The sequence below is a fragment of the Podarcis erhardii genome, assembly GCF_964252035.2.
Source record: "Podarcis erhardii genome assembly, chromosome: 15".
Taxonomy (NCBI): domain Eukaryota; kingdom Metazoa; phylum Chordata; class Lepidosauria; order Squamata; family Lacertidae; genus Podarcis; species Podarcis erhardii.
This window is the reverse complement of record NC_138505.1, coordinates 4943817-4961428: the sequence shown is the minus strand read 5'-3', so window position 1 is coordinate 4961428 and position 17612 is coordinate 4943817. Positions and strand designations below refer to the sequence as shown.

The 17612-nt window shown below is 46.2% G+C and overlaps 1 protein-coding gene across 4 annotated transcripts in view; it reads left to right on the top strand.

The window, feature by feature from the left end:
* RPRD2 (regulation of nuclear pre-mRNA domain containing 2) overlaps positions 1-17612 on the top strand; it is a 40725-nt gene that overhangs the window by 15970 nt on the left and 7143 nt on the right. For 2 of the 4 annotated variants that reach the window (XR_014151223.1, XM_081840818.1), the window contains exons 2-9: positions 8727-8856; positions 9694-9794; positions 11011-11160; positions 12396-12448; positions 14203-14329; positions 15076-15251; positions 16007-16298; positions 17084-17413. Coding sequence is in view for 3 of the 4 variants with exons in the window: in XM_081840818.1 (XP_081696944.1) it covers positions 8727-8856; positions 9694-9794; positions 11011-11160; positions 12396-12448; positions 14203-14329; positions 15076-15251; positions 16007-16298; positions 17084-17413 (1359 nt within the window). In the remaining variant the exon portion in view is untranslated. The remainder of the gene's footprint in view (positions 1-8726; positions 8857-9693; positions 9795-11010; positions 11161-12395; positions 12449-14202; positions 14330-15075; positions 15252-16006; positions 16299-17083; positions 17414-17612) is intronic. The other 2 variants (XM_081840819.1, XM_081840820.1) reach the window with 2 other exon arrangements.

Here is a 17612-nt window from a genome sequence, read left to right as displayed (position 1 = left end):
ATAAGCATCGTTGGGTTGGAGCTCCCCCGAGATCTGCTTTTTAGCACCAAAGATTATCAAGAAGATCGGCAGAAGGGAAGTGAAGAAGAGTTAAGAGCCTCGGATATAAGATCTCCAGGTTGATGGACGCTGGGAGGTTGATGGACTGACGGCAGGGGCCGAGACCGGGGACGGGAGACGGTGGAAGAAAATTGGGAACTTAAAGTGTATATATGGAGATTTTAAAAAAATATATTAATGAGAGATGGAAAAATCGTGGAATGAAATTTTTATGACCCTAGGGGAAATGTCTTAAGAGATTAAGTTCAAATATATTAGTTTTAATGAGAAATAAGATTAAACAAAATAAAAATGGATGATTAATTGGTGAAAGAAGAGAATGTTAAATTACAGTATATTAAGATAAATTATTAGGATAAAAACAAAGATGAAGGATTTGCTGAAATATCTAACTGAACTAGAATACAAAGAGGGGAGGTGTGAGGAGGTCAAAGAAATAAGCTAAAGAAAGAAAGTTATGTAAAGGTTTGATTTGTTCTATTTTATTGTATGCATATTTTTTTCTTTTTTTCTTTTTTCTTTTTTCTTTTTTCTTTGATGGGACTTGTTTTTATGTATTGTTTTGCTTTCTTTTTTGGTTTAATTGGGTGTTTTTCTGTTGTTATTTTTTTATTACTCATGTAACCTTTAAAATTTTAATAAAAATCTATTTAAAAAAAAGAAAGAAAATATTTGTTTCCAGCGTTAGGAGCTGAGTGAAGCGGAAGGGACGGAAGGAGGGTGTAGGTGGCTGGAAGGAGTAGCAAGAGGCCATCTTTATTGTCTCTTAGTGCAGACTCGCCGCCCACCATGAACCACCATTGGCAGCAGATATGTTCTTTGCTTATAATAATATTTTATTCTCTTGTTAATTATGATGTTTTAAATGTGCAGTTTATAGTTGACTTCCTTTGCTAATGTTTTCTTTTGAATTTTTAAAAGTTATTTATTTATTTATTTATTTATTTTGCTTAGCTATGCTACGTTAAATGTGCATTCTGCCGTTGACTTCTTTTGCAATGTTTTATTTTGAAATCTTTAGGATAATATTTAGTTTCCTGTTAAGAATGTATACTTGTTGATTTTCAGCAGTAATGTTTCATTCTGAATTGTTGTTTTGTTTTGTTTTTGATGTTTTAATGTGTTGTAAACCGCTTTGAGATTATTATTTTTCTGCTGAAGATATAAAGCGGTATAGAAACGAAATGAATAACAACGGGAGGGGGGGAGAGCTAAAAGGCAGGGCTGGAAAAATCATTTCCGATTCAGAGGGGCTAGTGCTGAGCATTTCAGGAGCTAGTCATGCACTATTGTGGATGCTGGAGAAGCATCTCAACTCAACTCCCCACCCTGTCATATCCTGCTGGTTAACATAGAATGCTTCTTTGAAGGCTGATTTTAGCAGGTGGAGGGGAGGAGGAGGAGCCCTGTGGGTGCTGGAAGGGGGCTGTGGAAGGCACATGTATGGGCGCCATGGGGCTGCCCCCCATCCTAGGCATCTCTTGCTGCTGCTTGGATACCAGTTGTCTGGGGTCTTTCCTGCTCCCCCAGAGGGGCAGCTTTTAGAACTAGTGTGGCCAGACCTGCCCCTTGTGGGTGGGCGAATGAATGAACGAATCTTTATTTGCATCAGCCGTCGGCCATATCAATAAAACAATACGATATACAAAGAATAGAAATAAAAAGTCAATTATGTAAAATACATTTTGGGGTTTTGAAGCCTTGTGAGTCGTTGTTGAGTACACACAGATGGCAGTACAGTGGTGCCCCGCAAGACGAATGCCTCGCAAGACGAAAAACCCGCTAGACGAAGAGACTCGCGGAACGGATTATTTTCGTCTTGCGAGGCACCACTGTATATCTGAAAGCCCTTGGCCCCACCCAGAAAGAGAGGGAACTTTACTTATTCTCTTTTGATTTTGCTGCTCCATTCAAGACTTTGAGGTGGGGAGCGTGCTTGGTGAATCTTGTTTTCTCGCAGGAACAAATGCTGGGTGAGTGTTTTGATAGAGGTGGAATCTTGGTCAGACCTTGTTCTGTTTCTGCATAGCAAAGGGAGAGAAGAATTAGGAGGTGGGATGGGGGGGGGGAGCCTTTTCTGAAGGAGGCCTCCTGCCTTGAGCGCAGCCTTGCATTGACTGTTTTTCAATGTCTCCTCTGATCTTTTTTCTTTCTTTCTTTTTTTGCATTGGACAATTTCTTTAATGAGCACGATAAAAAGCACTTTTTTTAAAGCAAAGGCTTTGCAGTCCTGTGTACAGGTACTAAGCTGTATTTCAAGTGGGATTTCTATTTATTTCATAACATTTATACACAGCTTGATTGTAAAAAACCTCAAAGCGGTTTACAACAAACAAAACATTAAAATCAAAAGTAAAGAGCATGGGATTGTGCTATTTGGGGAGGGAATACTTTGCCATATGTTTCTAGACTCCTAGCAATTGTGGCCAGTGGTCAGGGATGATGGGCTTAGAGTCCACAGTCTGCATAGCTCCAGATTAGGGAAGGGGAAGAATGAAGTGATGAAACTTTGCTGCAGGTCTGCTTGTTTCAGCCGGGACGTGGAACTGGGCACAGGGCGAAGCGGCATTTGAAGTGGCGGGGTGTGTGGGTATATGTGTGTGTCTGTGGGTGGGTGCTAGGAGCTAAGCTGCTGCCTTTATTGTCCAATGAGGTTCCTGGAGCTGGTGGTAAACCCAAAGGATCAAGGAAGCTGGTGATCTTCACACTCACATAAGAACATAGGAAGTCAGTCCCTTGGTTCAACTGGCTCAGTGTTGTCCACTCTGGCTGGCAGCAGCTGTCTAGGGTTTCAGGCAAGGGATATTGCCAGCCTTACCTGGAGATGCTGGGGACTGAGCCTGGAACCTTCCACATGCAGGGCATGAATTCTGTACCACTGAGCCATGACCCTTCTCCTGCTTGCCATTGCCAAGGAGCCCTGTTGCATCTTCTTCCTGTGTTTTGAGATAGCAAGAAGCAAGAAGCGGGGACTTACCCCGAGAGACACATGCATGTCTTCTCAGGCTCAGAAGTTACCCTCCGTGAGCTCTGTGTATGCCCAAGAATGTTTCTAGCCCCTTTGTGCTGTCCTTCATAGAAAGAGGAGGAGTAATTCTGGGCAGGCTGCTTTTACCCACCGTTAGTAAAGGTAAAGGGTAAAGACCCCTGACCATTAAGTCCAGTCATGGCTGATCCTGGGTTTGTGGTGCTCATCTCGCTTTATTGGCCGAGGGAGCCGGCGTACAGCTTCCGGGTCATGTAGCCAGCATGACTAAGCCGCTTCTGGCGAACCAGAGCAGCACACGGAAACACCGTTTACCTTCCCACTGGAGCGGTACCTATTTATCTACTTGCACTTTGAGGTGCTTTCGAACTGCTAGGTTGGCAGGAGCAGGAACTGAGCAACGGGAGCTCACCCCGTTGCGGGGATTCGAACCGCCAACCTTCTGATCGGCAAGTCCTAGGCTCTGTGGTTTAACTCACAGCGCCACCCGCATCCCCTACCCACCATTACTGATCTTCAGAAAACCCAAAAAACCCTTATAAGCTTCAGAAGAATCCCAGGGTTTGTAAAACACCTGGGGTAAGCTGAGAACAAGAGTTAGGACTTGCAGTCTAATTTTCTACCCTCTTAAAAAAGAGCATCTTCCAGTCCCCAAATTGTGCTTGTCTTTCTAGTAATCGCTGCTTTCTGCGAATATCATGACATTAGGAAGTCTGTTTGGTACAGTGTAGGAATCTGGCCTTTGGTGTGGCACTGAAGGAAATTGAGCTCCCTCCCATTACGTATCAGGGCAGCCAGCATCTCGTACTGTCTTTCTGGCACCTACTGAAGACCTTCATATCCCGACAAGTGATTAAGTCAGGGGAGGATTGTACCTGTCTCTACCTGTCTGTACTTGAATAAATTGTTTGGAAATACACTTTTTCTGTTGATGTTACAGTGGTGCCTCGCAAGACGAAACGAATCCGTTCCGCGATTCTCTTCGTCTAGCGTTTTTTTCGTCTTGTGAAGCAAGCCCATTGACGGCTTAGCAGATTAGCGCTATTAGCGGCTTAGCGGCTTTTAGCGGCTTATCAGCTTAGTGGATAAGCGGCTTAGTGGCTTAGAAAAAAGGGGGGAAAGGGGGGGGAGTCAGAAAAACTCGCAAGACATTTCGTCTTACGAAGCAAGCCCATAGGGAGATTCGTTTTGCGAAGCGCCTCCAAAACGGAAAACCTTTTCGTCTTGCGAGGCATTCGTCTTGCGGGGCACCACTGTATTGTTAATGACTTTGGAGTGTTTTATGGGGAGCGATTTATAAATGAGAGAAAAAATTAAAATAATCATGGGTCTTTGGGTGAGGAACATCTTTGCAAATATTTTCTGCAGAATTGGAACCCTGAAATGTGACAGCACAAACTATTAAAGACTTTTCTGAGCATAATGGGAGCTACCTATAAAAAACCGCTGATCAAACAGATAGGTCCCTTGAGTCTGTTGGCGCCTCGGCTTGATTTAAATTAGTGGCTTGAATTTTTTATTTTTTATTTAAAACCAGTCCCTGTAGAGCCTGTTGACAAAAGTATGTCTCCACTAGCAGATCTCAGTTCAGCCTGCCTTATGTTTGGTTTGAAGAGCAGTTGGCTGTCAGTTCAGTGGTAATTGCAGAATATGCTGGTAGGCCAGGCAAAAGAAAATCTGTTGTCTGTTTCTGTCTTTTGTGGAATAAGCATGCTATTTAGTGTTGTAGCTTTTTATAGTTTCCGATGACTTAAAAATAGACTTCAATCTTTGCATATCATGAGCGTTAGAATACGGCTTTACCTTGGGAGTTGGTAGCTAATGCAAATTGGCCCTACTTCCTTCACTTTTTATATTGCAGGAGTGGGGCACATTTTCAACCCAAGGGAGGCATCCTTTCGAGGGGCAGGGGCCAAGGTGGCTGTCCAAGCCAAATCAGTGTCTTGTGATGCTTGCTGTTACGCAGTAGGTGGGACGTGGGTGGTGCTGTGGTCTAAACCACTGAGCCTCTTGGGCTTGCTGAGATCAGAAGGTTGGCGGTTTGAATCCCCGCAACAGAGTGAGCTCCGTTGCTCTGTCCAAGCTCTTGCCAACCTAGCAGTTCAAAAGCACGCCAGTGCAAATAGATAAATAGGTACCACTCCAGCGGGAAGGTAAACAGTGTTTCCATGCGCTCTGGTTTCCGTCACGGACAGGGTGGATTTGATTTAAATCAAATTGATTTAAAGACTTATTCTTGCTGGTATAAACTTAATATTTACTAGCAGATGAAGGTTTCATTTTTGGAATAATAAATTTTCAGAGTAGTTTTTACAGTTATATCAAAAATTACTAATTTGGTTATACTATTAGAAATACATAGACAGGTAATTATGAAATTATTGTGAGGTTTAATAAGTTAACTGTTTATATTTGGACAACTTTTCTGCTGTACTTTATTGGAAAGAGAAAAATGATCATTTCCTTAATAACAATGTAAGCAATTTATTCAACTAAAGCAATAACATTATAGCACATGTATCCATGTTTGTTAACTGATGTGGTTAAACTTTAAAAAAACAAACTTAGACTGAGTATCAGCACACATGAAAAACTTAAAACAAATCCTTATTTCCTGATGAATACCCTTTGGACTATAATGTAACTTAAATAGAAAAATATTTAGAAAGATTTTTCCTCCAAAAGCATTTTATTTTAAAATTCTGATTTAAATCGGGGGGGGGGGGTTTCCATTTATTTATATATTTATTTAATCATTGAATTTTATCCACCCTGGTCATGGTGTTTCGTTGCACCAGAAGCGGGTTAGTCGTGCTGGCCACATGATCCGGAAAGCTGTCTGTGGACAAACGCCAGCTCCCTTGGCCTGAAAGTGGAGATGAGAGCGCCACAACCCCAGAGTCGCCTTTGGCTGGACCTAACCGTCCAGGGGCCCTTTAACCTGTGCAGTAGGCTACGTACCAGCCTTGTGTAAGCCACAGTTTTCTCCACCCTCCCATCCAGACATGTAAGAGGCGTTAATCACAACTCTGGAGCACTTTGCAGCCAGGACAGCTTGTTCTGTTTTTTAAACCTCACCGATGGCAGGAGAGCTTGCAAGCAAATAAATACTTAATTAGAACAATTAATGGTTTGATGCTGTGCAGGGTGTGTGATGGCATGGGGAAATAGGCAAGATTTCACTGTGCTGTCCTAGTAACTTGGATGAGTGTGAGAGGCTGGATCTCTCACATTTGGAATTTGGACTGGATAGCGCTGTTTCTGTTACACTGCCCTGGAGAAGGACCTCTTTTCTGTCAGGGCTGCATTCGCTCCTGGGCAAGACCAAAGTGGGCAAAGTAGCAGTTGTGACTCCTTAACTTTTGTCCGGTGAGCTAGATTCTGTTCTGTGCTGCCCAAGCAGGCAAGAGGCATTGCCACAGCTCAGGCCTATGTTCCCGCCAGGCAGAGGCACAAGAGAGGGCAGTGGCAGTCAGAGGTGTGTCCTGGGGATGGTGCTGAGGACCAGATTGAGAGGTCTGGAGGCTGGAGGTTCCCATCCACACAGTGCTACAGTGAGAAGCTGCATTCTGTGCTTTTTACTTCTGTTTGCCGGTGGTTACATTCCGTGCATCATGAGAGAGAGAACAGACTAATTTAAAAAAGCTAAAAGGGGTATGTAACCTTTTATTAGGTTTCAGGTGCTTTACATCTTGAGTTTCATCTCCTCATTACATTACTAACAGTATATGGGCCCAGCAAGGAACAATTGTTGCTAGTAGTAGTAGTAGTAGTAGTAGTAGTAGTAATAATAATAATAATAATAATAATAATAATAATAATAATAATAATAATTTATTATTTATTCCCCACCCATCTGGCTGGATTTCCCCAGCTACTCTGGGCGGCTTCCAACAAAATATTAAATTACAGTACTGTAGTTTGTCAAACATTAAAAGCTTCCCTTAACAGGGCTGCCTTCAGATGTCTTCTAAAAGTCTGGTAGTTGTTTTTCTCTTTGACATCTGGTGGGAGGGCGTTCCACAGGGTGGGCGCCACCACCGAGAAGGCCCTCTGCGTGGTTCCCTGCAACCTCACTTCTCACAGTGAGGGAACTGCCAGAAGGCCCTCGGCACTGGACCTCAGTGTCCGGGCAGAACAATGGGGGTGGAGATGCTCCTTCAGGTATACTGGACCGAGGCCGTTTAGGGCTTTAAAAGTCAGCACCAACACTTTGAACTGTGCTCGAAAACATACTGTCTCTCCCCTTTGAGGCAATAAATGAGATCTAGCAAAAGTACCTGCTGAACATAGCCTTGAGTCAGGCTTTTGGGTTGCTTCCGGGCAGGGTATACGCAGGAGGAGTGTCTTCCGAGGCTGCCCTGCCCTCTGTCCCCAATGTGATGGGAGCGGATTGGAGCACAGTCTGTTGCACTGCTCGGATCTTCATATCAGCAGTTCAGGGACAAGACTTGCCCATCTGGCTTACAGATTGGGAGCAGAGATCAGAAGGGCTGCAGAATGGACTTGGAGCTGCCCTTGAATGGCCCGACTGCATGGATTGCAGTAGCCCATGTGTGGCTGCCTCATTGAGGAGGGGCCATCGTTCTGCATCAGGGGGTGGGGATATTGAACTTGGGCCGCATTTGTGGAGTCTGGGAAACCTGGTGGCTCCTTCTCTGCTGCAGAGTAGGGCCAGGGGGAAATCTGTGACAGCAGCAGTGGGGTGGATAGGAAAACATCATTCTTCACCTGCCCTCTGCTTTCCCCACACTGTGGCGAATACCCTGTCTGGCTGGGGGGGGATTGCATAGGTTTGTCTCTTGCTTGCCTGGATTCAGAATAGAGAGGGGTGTGTGAGTTGTTTGTAGAATAAAATTTACATTCATTGCTCCGCCCATTTTTGTCCCTGGCCCCGTCCACCACTCACATGTGGCCCTCAGGCTGAGAAAGTTTTCCTGCTCCTGTTCCAAATGCTTGGACTTCGCAACTGAAGGATCTTAATCAGGCAGAGAAGGGACACTGCCAGTCAGGGTCGACAGCACTGGTCAGCTTGGTCCAAGGCAGCTCCTTGCACAACTCCTTACAAGTCTTGACTCCAGCATCCACCCTGTCTTCCTGAGCACTGCTGGTTCTCGATAGTTGCCAAGCTGGTCTTCAGAGAGTGACCCTGCCTCTCTGCAAGGCAGAATCACATGGATTCATGCAGATGGTGGCATTGTGGTTGTGTGCTGTTCAGGGTGAGAATCTGTTCTGCCACGCTGTGGAAAGGGATGAGCAGAAACACTTTTTAAAATTGCAGGTCACATTTTTTAAATGCTCCCATTTCTGCTGGGCTTTTCAGTAGGGAGCCTTTTGACCCGAGGCATGTGCTGGCTGGTGCTGAAGTGAGTTGTAGCCCAAAACATCTGGAGGGCATCAGGTTGGCAAAGGCTGCCCATTAGCATGCTTGCTTTACTAGTATTTGGCAAGTGAAGCCCAAACTGCCATGCTTTGCCTAATATTGCAGTTGCATCCTGCATCCATTCATTGTCACTGATGAACTTTACAAAACACATTTTTTCTGCAGGAAAATTAAGTGTTGCAATAATTTCCACCCCGCATTGCCCCCTTATCCCGTGGCTTTACCAAAGGAGCCTTCCTGGCTCATGGGTCGTGACTTTGTGCACCAACTGACCTTCTTCCTCCTTGCTCTTTCCAGCTGCCTTTCCGCATCGGCTGAACCTTTTCTACCTGGCCAATGATGTCATCCAGAACTGCAAAAGGAAAAACGCGATTGTGTTCCGTGACACGTTTGCTGAAGTGCTTCCGGAGGCTGCCGCTTTGGTGAAGTAAGTTGATGGCCTCCCCCTGCATTTCTCATCCAACACAACAAAAGTCTTTTCGTTTTGCTGCTGTCCAAACTCAAGATCTTAAAATCTAAAATAATTTTGTGATTTTAGCTCTGAAGCCACAGGCTTTTGTGTTAATATTCAGCTCTGGCTGGGGCAGATGGGAATTGTAGCCCAAAAACAAACTAGAGGACACCAGGTTGATGAAAACTGTCCTAGGGGAAAGATATCGGGGGGGGGGGGAGATTTTTGCCTTTTCTCAGCGAACTATCCCTGTTTTCAGGTGTTTCTTGACTGCCTTGATCTAACCCCTGGTTTTACAAGCGCAGCACTGTTGTGCTAACTGAAAGCCAGGGTGTTGCCAGATGAAAAGACACCTTAGTCATCTGTGAGCTCTGTCAATGTGTTTGTTAAATTTGCATATGGAAAAAACAGTCTACAGCTTCACCCTTTAGACGCATGTCTGTTTCATGGTAGGAATGCACCTCCAGAGTGGAGAATTTGGGGGAAGAGACTTTAGCGAGGGCCAGATCCCTGCATTAGCGTTGTAAGATACGTGTGAGGCTAAGACTACTATCTATGTCAGAATGTGCAATTTTTGTGTGTGTGCAATTGGGGGAAAAATATCAGTTGTACATATTTTAGTCATTTGCCCCAACCTGTGCTGGTTGCTATCTCCACCTTCAGAAAATTATTGAAAGAGAAGGTAAGGTGAGAAGCCTCCTTTTTGCATTTTATTTTAATCAGCCATCTCTTCTGGCACTTTGTATGTCCATAGAGGAGAGGGCAAATTGATGCATTAGAAACAGCCATGTGTTATCTATGTGTCCTTTTCAGAGATCCATCAGTCTCCAAATCTATAGAAAGAATCTTTAAAATCTGGGAAGATAGAAATGTGTATCCAGAAGAAACCATCGTGTTACTGAAAGAAGCTTTAAGTAAGTTCTCCATTACTCTTTTTCACATCTGTGCAGTCGTGGTGATGACTTAGAGGGTGAGTGAGGCAGAGTTTGGTTTGAGATTACGAGGACAACGTTTTATCTTTTAAATCCATTAACTACCATCTCTCTGCACCTGCACAGAAGTCAGTCGTGGCATTTTGCTTAGGGAAGAGAATTCTGGACTGTCTGCCCCAGGTTGCTGTGGTTTACACCACTTGCCACTTAATTCCCGTCCTTAATTTTAAATATCCTAAAGGTTACTTAAATATCCAGCCCTGGGGAAACCCAGCCAGATGGGCGGAGTATAATAAGAAATTATTATTATTATTATTATTATTATTATTATTATTATTATTATTATTACAGTTCTATGTGACACTGGTGAGTGATGCAGTCTTTTAGCTTGCTGGGGCAACAAAGTTCCAGTTCAGCATTTCCCAGTGGAAAGTTCATGCAGTACATTTTTGTATGCAACTGTAAGGAAGCAGGTTCCTCCTTTGTCCAGACTAACCTAATAGCCCCGCAGAGTAGCATTCGTACACTGAAGCCTCACAGATGTCATGATGTTGCACGATAAGTCCTGCTTTTGCTATTTTGACAATGCTTTTCGTCTGGGCTGCTGGTGTTAGCATGTGCCATCTCCCTTGTAACCCTTGGATTAGTGCCCCAGTCAACAGACTTTTCTCACAGCAGCAAGAGATTTTTAACGTTGATTTCCAGGTTATCTATAGCCTTGCTGTTCCTCAGAGCTTGTTTGTCTGCAGAGCCCCTACAGTATAAATGCTGGGCTGGGTGGGTCATGAAAATAGAATGAGTTGTGGGAAGTGGCATGTTCAAAAAGTGTGAGAGACTTCCGTATTTAATTTGCACGGTGGAATCTTTCAAGTCCATTTAAGCTGCCAGACATCCATGGACATAAGGCTTCCTGTCTGCACTCACAAGCCAAGCGAAAGGGGCTTTTAAACTACTGCCTGCAAATTCACTTGAGGTCCCAACTCCGTTCCTTGAGATTGCCAACTTCGTCCTTTTCATGTAAAGCCTGATTGAAATCCTGAAAGGCAGAGGGACCCGTCCTCAGAAGTTTCCGCATTGTAAGCTCAGATTTTTGGTTTTAAGTCTCCTGCTGCTTTGCCTTGTCAAATGTTTGCCAGCAGGTATCAACCTCTATTGGTCTCTCTCTTTCTCTCCCTTTTTTTATTTTAAACATGCATAGAGACTCCTAAAGGGCATCCCATAATCTCAGACTGCAAAACAAAAAACAAAACAAAACAAAAATGTTTTCCAGGTTCCACTTTCAAAGCTCAGAAGCAGCAGAAAGAAACTCAGAGCAAACAGCCTACTAAGTCATGGAAGAAACCTCAAAGTAAGGAAATCCTCACGGGAAACGGTCTGAGCTTTTGATATTTTAACCTCCTTGAGGAACAGCCTAGAACAGACACACACACACACACCAAAAAAAACACCTCACCGTAGGCACTCACGGTGCCTTGTGTTCTTCGTCAGGCTGGCAGCGTCCTTTGCTAAAGGCACCAAGAGAGGCACTTCTTAAAATTATGCAGGACATATGACTGTGTTTAAATTAGCCCATGGTGTACAGAGAAAAGATGTGGTGGGGTGTTTAGGGGAGCTGGCGTTAGTATATTGAAAGAGGGAGAGACAGCACACATGATTAGTGAGTGGCAATTTACACCTGGCTGGTCAGACTTGAAGCCAAGGACCTGCATCCAGTGGCACAGGACGAGGTTAACTTAAACACCAGGCTCCTTTAAATGCAGCGGGGAGAGAGAGAGCACGCAGATAACAAACCGTCTTTGGCATTCTCGGAGAACAGCTTATAAGTCCACCAGCACAGCAGCAGTACAGACAGGAAAGCCCCAAATGGCTAAGAGAAGATGACCAATGGGACGTCAGACAGGAAAGGCTTCTGTCAACCGCATTAGGCTAATGTTTGGGAGTTGGGCTTGGATCCACCTGGAAACCAGTTTGGCACAAGGCCGAAAGCCTGTCTCTCCAACGACATGTTGTTCCTCTGTCAGGAGAAGAGACGTAACGGAGGCTGCAAATAGTCTTCCTTTTGCTAAGCAACATCTGGATTTATCCTGAAAGGAGTATTCCGTTCTTCCTCTCTGGAAGCTGCAAATTAGAGCAAGGAAGCTAAGGCGTTGCTTTGCAAGCATTTGGCAGGGGTGGGGGGTACCGCAGAATGACCCACCTCTCACAAGAAGTTGCCCGTCGCATCTCTGCATTAGTTGCTGCCCTGCACTAGGACAGAACAGGCATTCATGCAGAGAGAGGAGGGGATTCCTCCTCTTGCCTCTTTAGAGTAAGAGGCACAGCAGTGCGCTCAGAGGTTTAGGGGGGCGGGCAGGGTTGGTGCAGAGGGCTGTTCCTGGGGAGCAACCAACCCGGGTGAATCACTCTCCCTGCATGTGTGAAGCATCCGTGTTACAACTGAGTGTGGAGGGAGGATAGTGGCTTCCTGCTGGGGGGTTTTGCACAGACCCTTGCATGTGGGAAACGAAGGAGGGGGTTCTCCTCTAGAATGCTGCACCTGCCTGCACTATCTTCCTTAAACACCTTGTTCCTTTGTTCCCACAGCCTCTACAAATCCAAAAGCCGCACTGAAGTCCAAGATTGTGGCAGAATTTCGGGTAAGTCCAGTAACCTCTTCATCTTACAGTGGTGCCTCGCAAGACGAAAAGAATCTGTTCCGCGAGTCTCTTCGTCTTGCGGTTTTTTTCATCTTGCGAAGCAAGCCCATTGACGGCTTAGCGGCTTAGCGCTATTAGCGGCTTTTAGCGGCTTATCGGCTTAGCGGATAAGCAGATAAGCGGCTTAGCGGCTTAGAAAAAGGGGGGGGGGGAAAACCGCAGGAACTCGCAAGACATTTTCGTCTTGCAAAGCAAGCCCATAGGAAATTCGTTTTGCGAAGCACCTCCAAAACGGAAAACTCTTTCGTCTAGCGGGTTTTCCATCTTGTGAGGCATTTGTCTTGCGGGGCACCACTGTATTCACTTTGTGTGTGGGCACGAGACCTGAAAAACTGTCAGTTTGCAGCAGGGATGACAAACTGGTGGCCCTTGGTGCTCAAGTCAGAAAGCAGGCCCTGGGGACCAGAGGTTGCTCGACTCCAACTCCCAGCAGCTGGTACAGCCCCTGTGACCAGGGAGGTTGCTGGTGGGAGTTGGCATCCAGAGACAACTGCAGGCCCACCGGTTCCCGGCCCCTGCCTTGAACTCTGCACCCATATCTGCCTTAAGATGGAGTGTCAATGAGGTAGCAGAGTGGATAAGCTAGACACTCCAAGGAGCTCTGCACGTTTTTTGAGCTACCCATAGGGATGTGGGGATAAACAAGAAAGTTAAGAAGATCCTCCTGGATCAGGCCAGTGGCTCATCTAGTCCAGCATCCTGTTCCCACAGTGGCCAACCAAGGGAAGCCCACAAGCGGAATCCAAGCACAATAGCACCAGCCTCTCTTGCTGCTGCCAGCAGCTGGTCTGAACGGGAAGGCAGAGCATAGCCATTGTGGCTAGTTGCCCTCTCCTACATGAATTTGTCCAGTCTTATTTTGAAGCTGAGGGGGCGTAACTACCTCGGTGAGAGGGTAGTCCGTAGTTTTAGAAGGAGCCCCGTGAAGAAGTGCTTTTTTGGAAGCAGCACAAATATGGCCAGTCCCCTATATTTGAAAACATAAAATCTAGCATGTCTTGCTCATTCATTCATTCTCTCTCTCACACACACGTAACCAGTCATGTGCTTGGATGCATTTTGACATATCCACATATTTAAAAAAGATTAGAAGGGACAGATTTGGAAATCCTATTAAAAAGTCAATTTGTTTTGGGGTACATGTGCCAGAATAGCAGGGCAAGACTCTGCTGCAAGCTGCAGGGCCAAAGTCTAGTTCCTGGAGCCTTGTTAGCAGCTTGGTCAACCAGAGGAGGAGGAGGAGGAGAAGAGAGAGATGCTGAATCCTGGGCATATCCGGGGCCTGCGTGTTCTTGTTGCTGGGTGTGTATTTAACGGTCACCTTTTGCCCACTGCCACACAGTGTGGTGCAGTGTTGCACTGCTGATTGAGATGGCAGTCAAGAGGTCAGAGATCAGCACTATACAAGAGAGGGAGGTCAGGGAAATTGGGTGTTGGTGGAGAGAGGGACACAGAAGCTACCCTAGAAAAATGCCACGCCGGAAAAATGTCTTGCATGCCCCACACCTGCATTTCCCACCTTTCTGTACACCAGTGGGACTCCCCCCCCCCCAAGAATTGGAAGCATTTGCACTGCATTCTTCTCTCCCTGCCTGCCTCACCACAAAGTACTTTCAGCTTCATAAATCAGTTTGCTTCCATTTTTGTGTCTTGACGGAATCCACATCTCTCTCATTTTCTCCCTCCCCGTCCAGCCGCAGTCCCTGGTTGATGAGCTGCTCTGCTACAAGCGTTCCGAGGACCAGATAGAGCTGAAGGAAAAGCAGCTCTCCACCATGCGAGTCGACGTCTGCAGCACCGAGACCCTGAAGTGCTTGAAAGGTGCAGTGCACAGGCGGGGCTGGGCATCGGATTTCCCTTAAGCCACGTTGCCTTAAGAACTGCCCAAACCCTTACATATCCCTGCCTGTATACAAATACACACACGCCTATCCTCCCATGACCACCACCAAGGTGTAGGGTCAATGGCTTGTCTCCACAAAGTTCTGCTCAGAGGAGATCCAGAGTAGTTAGATCTACTAACTTAATTGGGTCTGCTCTGAAGATCTCCCAGGCTGGGAGGAGAAAAGGAAGCTCCCAGGTGAGAGATGGGAGGGTGTCACACACCTTCTGTGTGAGACAAGAATTAAAATCTACTTTTGGGAGAGGGCTTTGTATTGTATTCTAATTTCTCTCTCTTTTGTATGGCTTTGTTGTTGTTTTGTTTTTTACTTTTATTTAGATGAGTTTGATTAGTTTGTTTTTTATTATATTGTATGTTGAAAAGATTCAGTGTGTGTGTGTGTGTGTGTGTGTATATACACACACACACAAGTAATATATATATATATATATATATATATATATATATATATATATATTACTATATATATATATTATATATAGTATATATATAAAATATATAGTATATATATGTGTGTGTGTGTGTATATATATATATATATATCGGTCTGAGTAGGACTAGCACTGACCACCGCCTGTTGATTTCTTTCGGGGGAGGAAGGGTTGTTCTCTCTTGCTTTCTCTCCTCCCCCTGCTAAGCCAACCCCCCCCCCTTTCCCTTTCAGACAAAACAGGGGGAAAGAAATTCTCCAAGGAGTTTGAGGAGGCGAGTGCCAAGCTGGAAGAGTTTGTCAACAGCCTTGACAAGCAGGTGAAAAGCGGCCCATCCTTGACAGAGGTGCTCGAGAACGCGGGGATCTTCTATGAAGCGCAATACAAGGAGGTCAAGGTGGTGGCAAATGTGAGTGCAAAGGGGATTCTCCACTCCATAAAGCAGCCTCCCGGCTGAGCACACCCATCAGCCCTGGGCATTGGCCAGGGGGGCTTGGTGGCATTGCCATTCGAAATGTCGGGCAGGCACCAAATTCAGAAAGGCTAAAGCATCAACTGAGTCAGTGTAGTTAACGCAGTCTCATGTTCATTGGAAACCTGTGGCTTTCAAACTGTGCTATTTGGGAGTGGAGGGCAGTTTTCCTCCAGAACTCTACTGAGGATTTCGTAACAAACAGATTGGTGGTGAGCAAGCACCCAGTGCTCTGGGCGGCCACAGGAGAGCATTGGGCATGCTCCAGAGTGTCCTCTTGGTTCGGGCGGGGCAGCACCCAGGTGTAAGGGACAGGGTCTCTTCAGTGGTGGCACCAAAACATCATAGAGTTGGAAGGGATCCCGAGGGTCATCTTGGAATCCCTTCCAATTCTCCAACCCTTCTGCAACCACTGCTAAAGAATCACTGACAGATGGCCACCCAACCTCTGCTTAAAGATCTCCAATGAAGGAGATTCCACCACCTTCTGAGCGGGAGTCTGTTCCACTGTCAAACAATCAGGAGTCTCTCCCCCCCCCCCAATGTTTAGCCAGAGTCTTCTTTTTTTGTAATCTGAATGCAGTGGTTCAGGTCCTCCTTTCTGGACAGCAGAAAACACAAATATTTGTGCACGCTTGTTAAAGGTAAGACATGAATACGGCTTTTCTCTCTCATTCCACCGCTTTGGCCAGGCTTACAAGACCTTTGCTAACAGAGTGAACAACCTCAAGAAGAAACTGGATCAGCTGAAGGCGACGCTTCCTGACCCTGAAGAATCGCCCGTCCCCTCCCCGAGCATGGACGCCCCTTCCCCGACTGGCTCGGAGTCTCCCTTCCCTGGGATGGGGGAGGACGGCAACTCCCCTTCCGCAGGGGCAGAAAGGGAGAAGTCTCCGACTCCAGAGCCCGCAACGGACAATCGGGATGTGGAGGACATGGAGCTCTCTGATGTGGAGGAGGAGGAGGAGGCCCCAAAGATCATCGGTAGGTTGTCCGTCAGGGTTTTTTTTTGGGGGGTGGGCTTTGAACTTAGGGAATGGCCACATGTAAAGATGGTTCTGGACTCTGCCATTCTGGGGGGTGAGGGATCTGTGGAGAAACGGGTGGGGAAACCATCATTGTGTCAGGGAGACAAGCAAAGCGGTGGTTCCCAAATGGGCAGTTCTGTCCCCTTGGGGGCACTGGGGTTACTTAAGGGGGGGCACCAGAGTTTTAAATGACTATCAGAGTTTGGAAAGTTGGCAGCAAGAGCTGGTTCAAGCTCATCAATTTTGTTGAACGAATTAAACTAAATAGATTGAATCAGATTTTGTGATTCAATATGCAGTTAATCACCGTTTTGAATTTTATCATGTTCTTTCCATTGTGGCTCGTGCAAAGCGCTATTCTATATAAGGGTTTTCATAGGTTAAGAGTAGGGGGCACTGGGGATGAATTTAGGAAACCAAGCTGGCAGTGGCTGCAGAAGGTTTAGGAAACACATAAACTGCCACATTGGGGGGCAGGCGGGATAAGGAACTGAAATGGTTAGAATTGTTCTAAACTTTGTTTCGCACACACAGACAGAGTAATGCAAACACCATGAATGACCATATGAATGAATTCTGTGCATTTTCCTTCTCCAACCTCATGCCCTTTGGATGTTTGGCTGCCAGTCCACTGTGGGGAGTGTATTCTAAAACACCTGGAGGGTCCCTGCTTAGGGAAAGCTGGTGTGAACTGAGCAATGCCCTCTCCTCACTGTCTCCTCTCTGTGTCTTTTGCACCAGTGGACGAACGGAAAGAGAAGCCAGCTGTTTCCACAATGCCCCCTGCGAAGATGGCTGAAAGCGTCCCGAAAATGTCTCCTTCCACGACAGCTGCAGCAGCAGCAGCAGCAGCAGCAGTGCCACCACTGCAAGCAGCAGCGGCAGCGCTACCTGCTCCTGTTGTGGCAACGCTGGCTCCAAGCCCCATCACCCCTACAACCCCTAAGCCAGCCACCCCAGCAGCACCCCTTCCCCAGTCCCCTGCCCTCGCCTTGCCGAACCTCGCCAATGTGGATTTGGCCAAGATCAGCTCCATTCTCAGCAGCCTCACCTCGGTGATGAAGAACACAGGTGAGAGTCGCGTGTCCTGGTGCTCTGTGACAACTGGACTGGGTCTTGGGCATCTGTGTCAAGGGGTGGAGTCCTTTGCAGGCTGAATAAATGACGCAAACTGGGCGTATGTTCTCCTTGCATAACCTACCTCTGTGCTTGTTAGTTGTGGGAGGGGCAGCGGCACTGAAGCCCCCAACACTGGAAACCGCACTTGGCC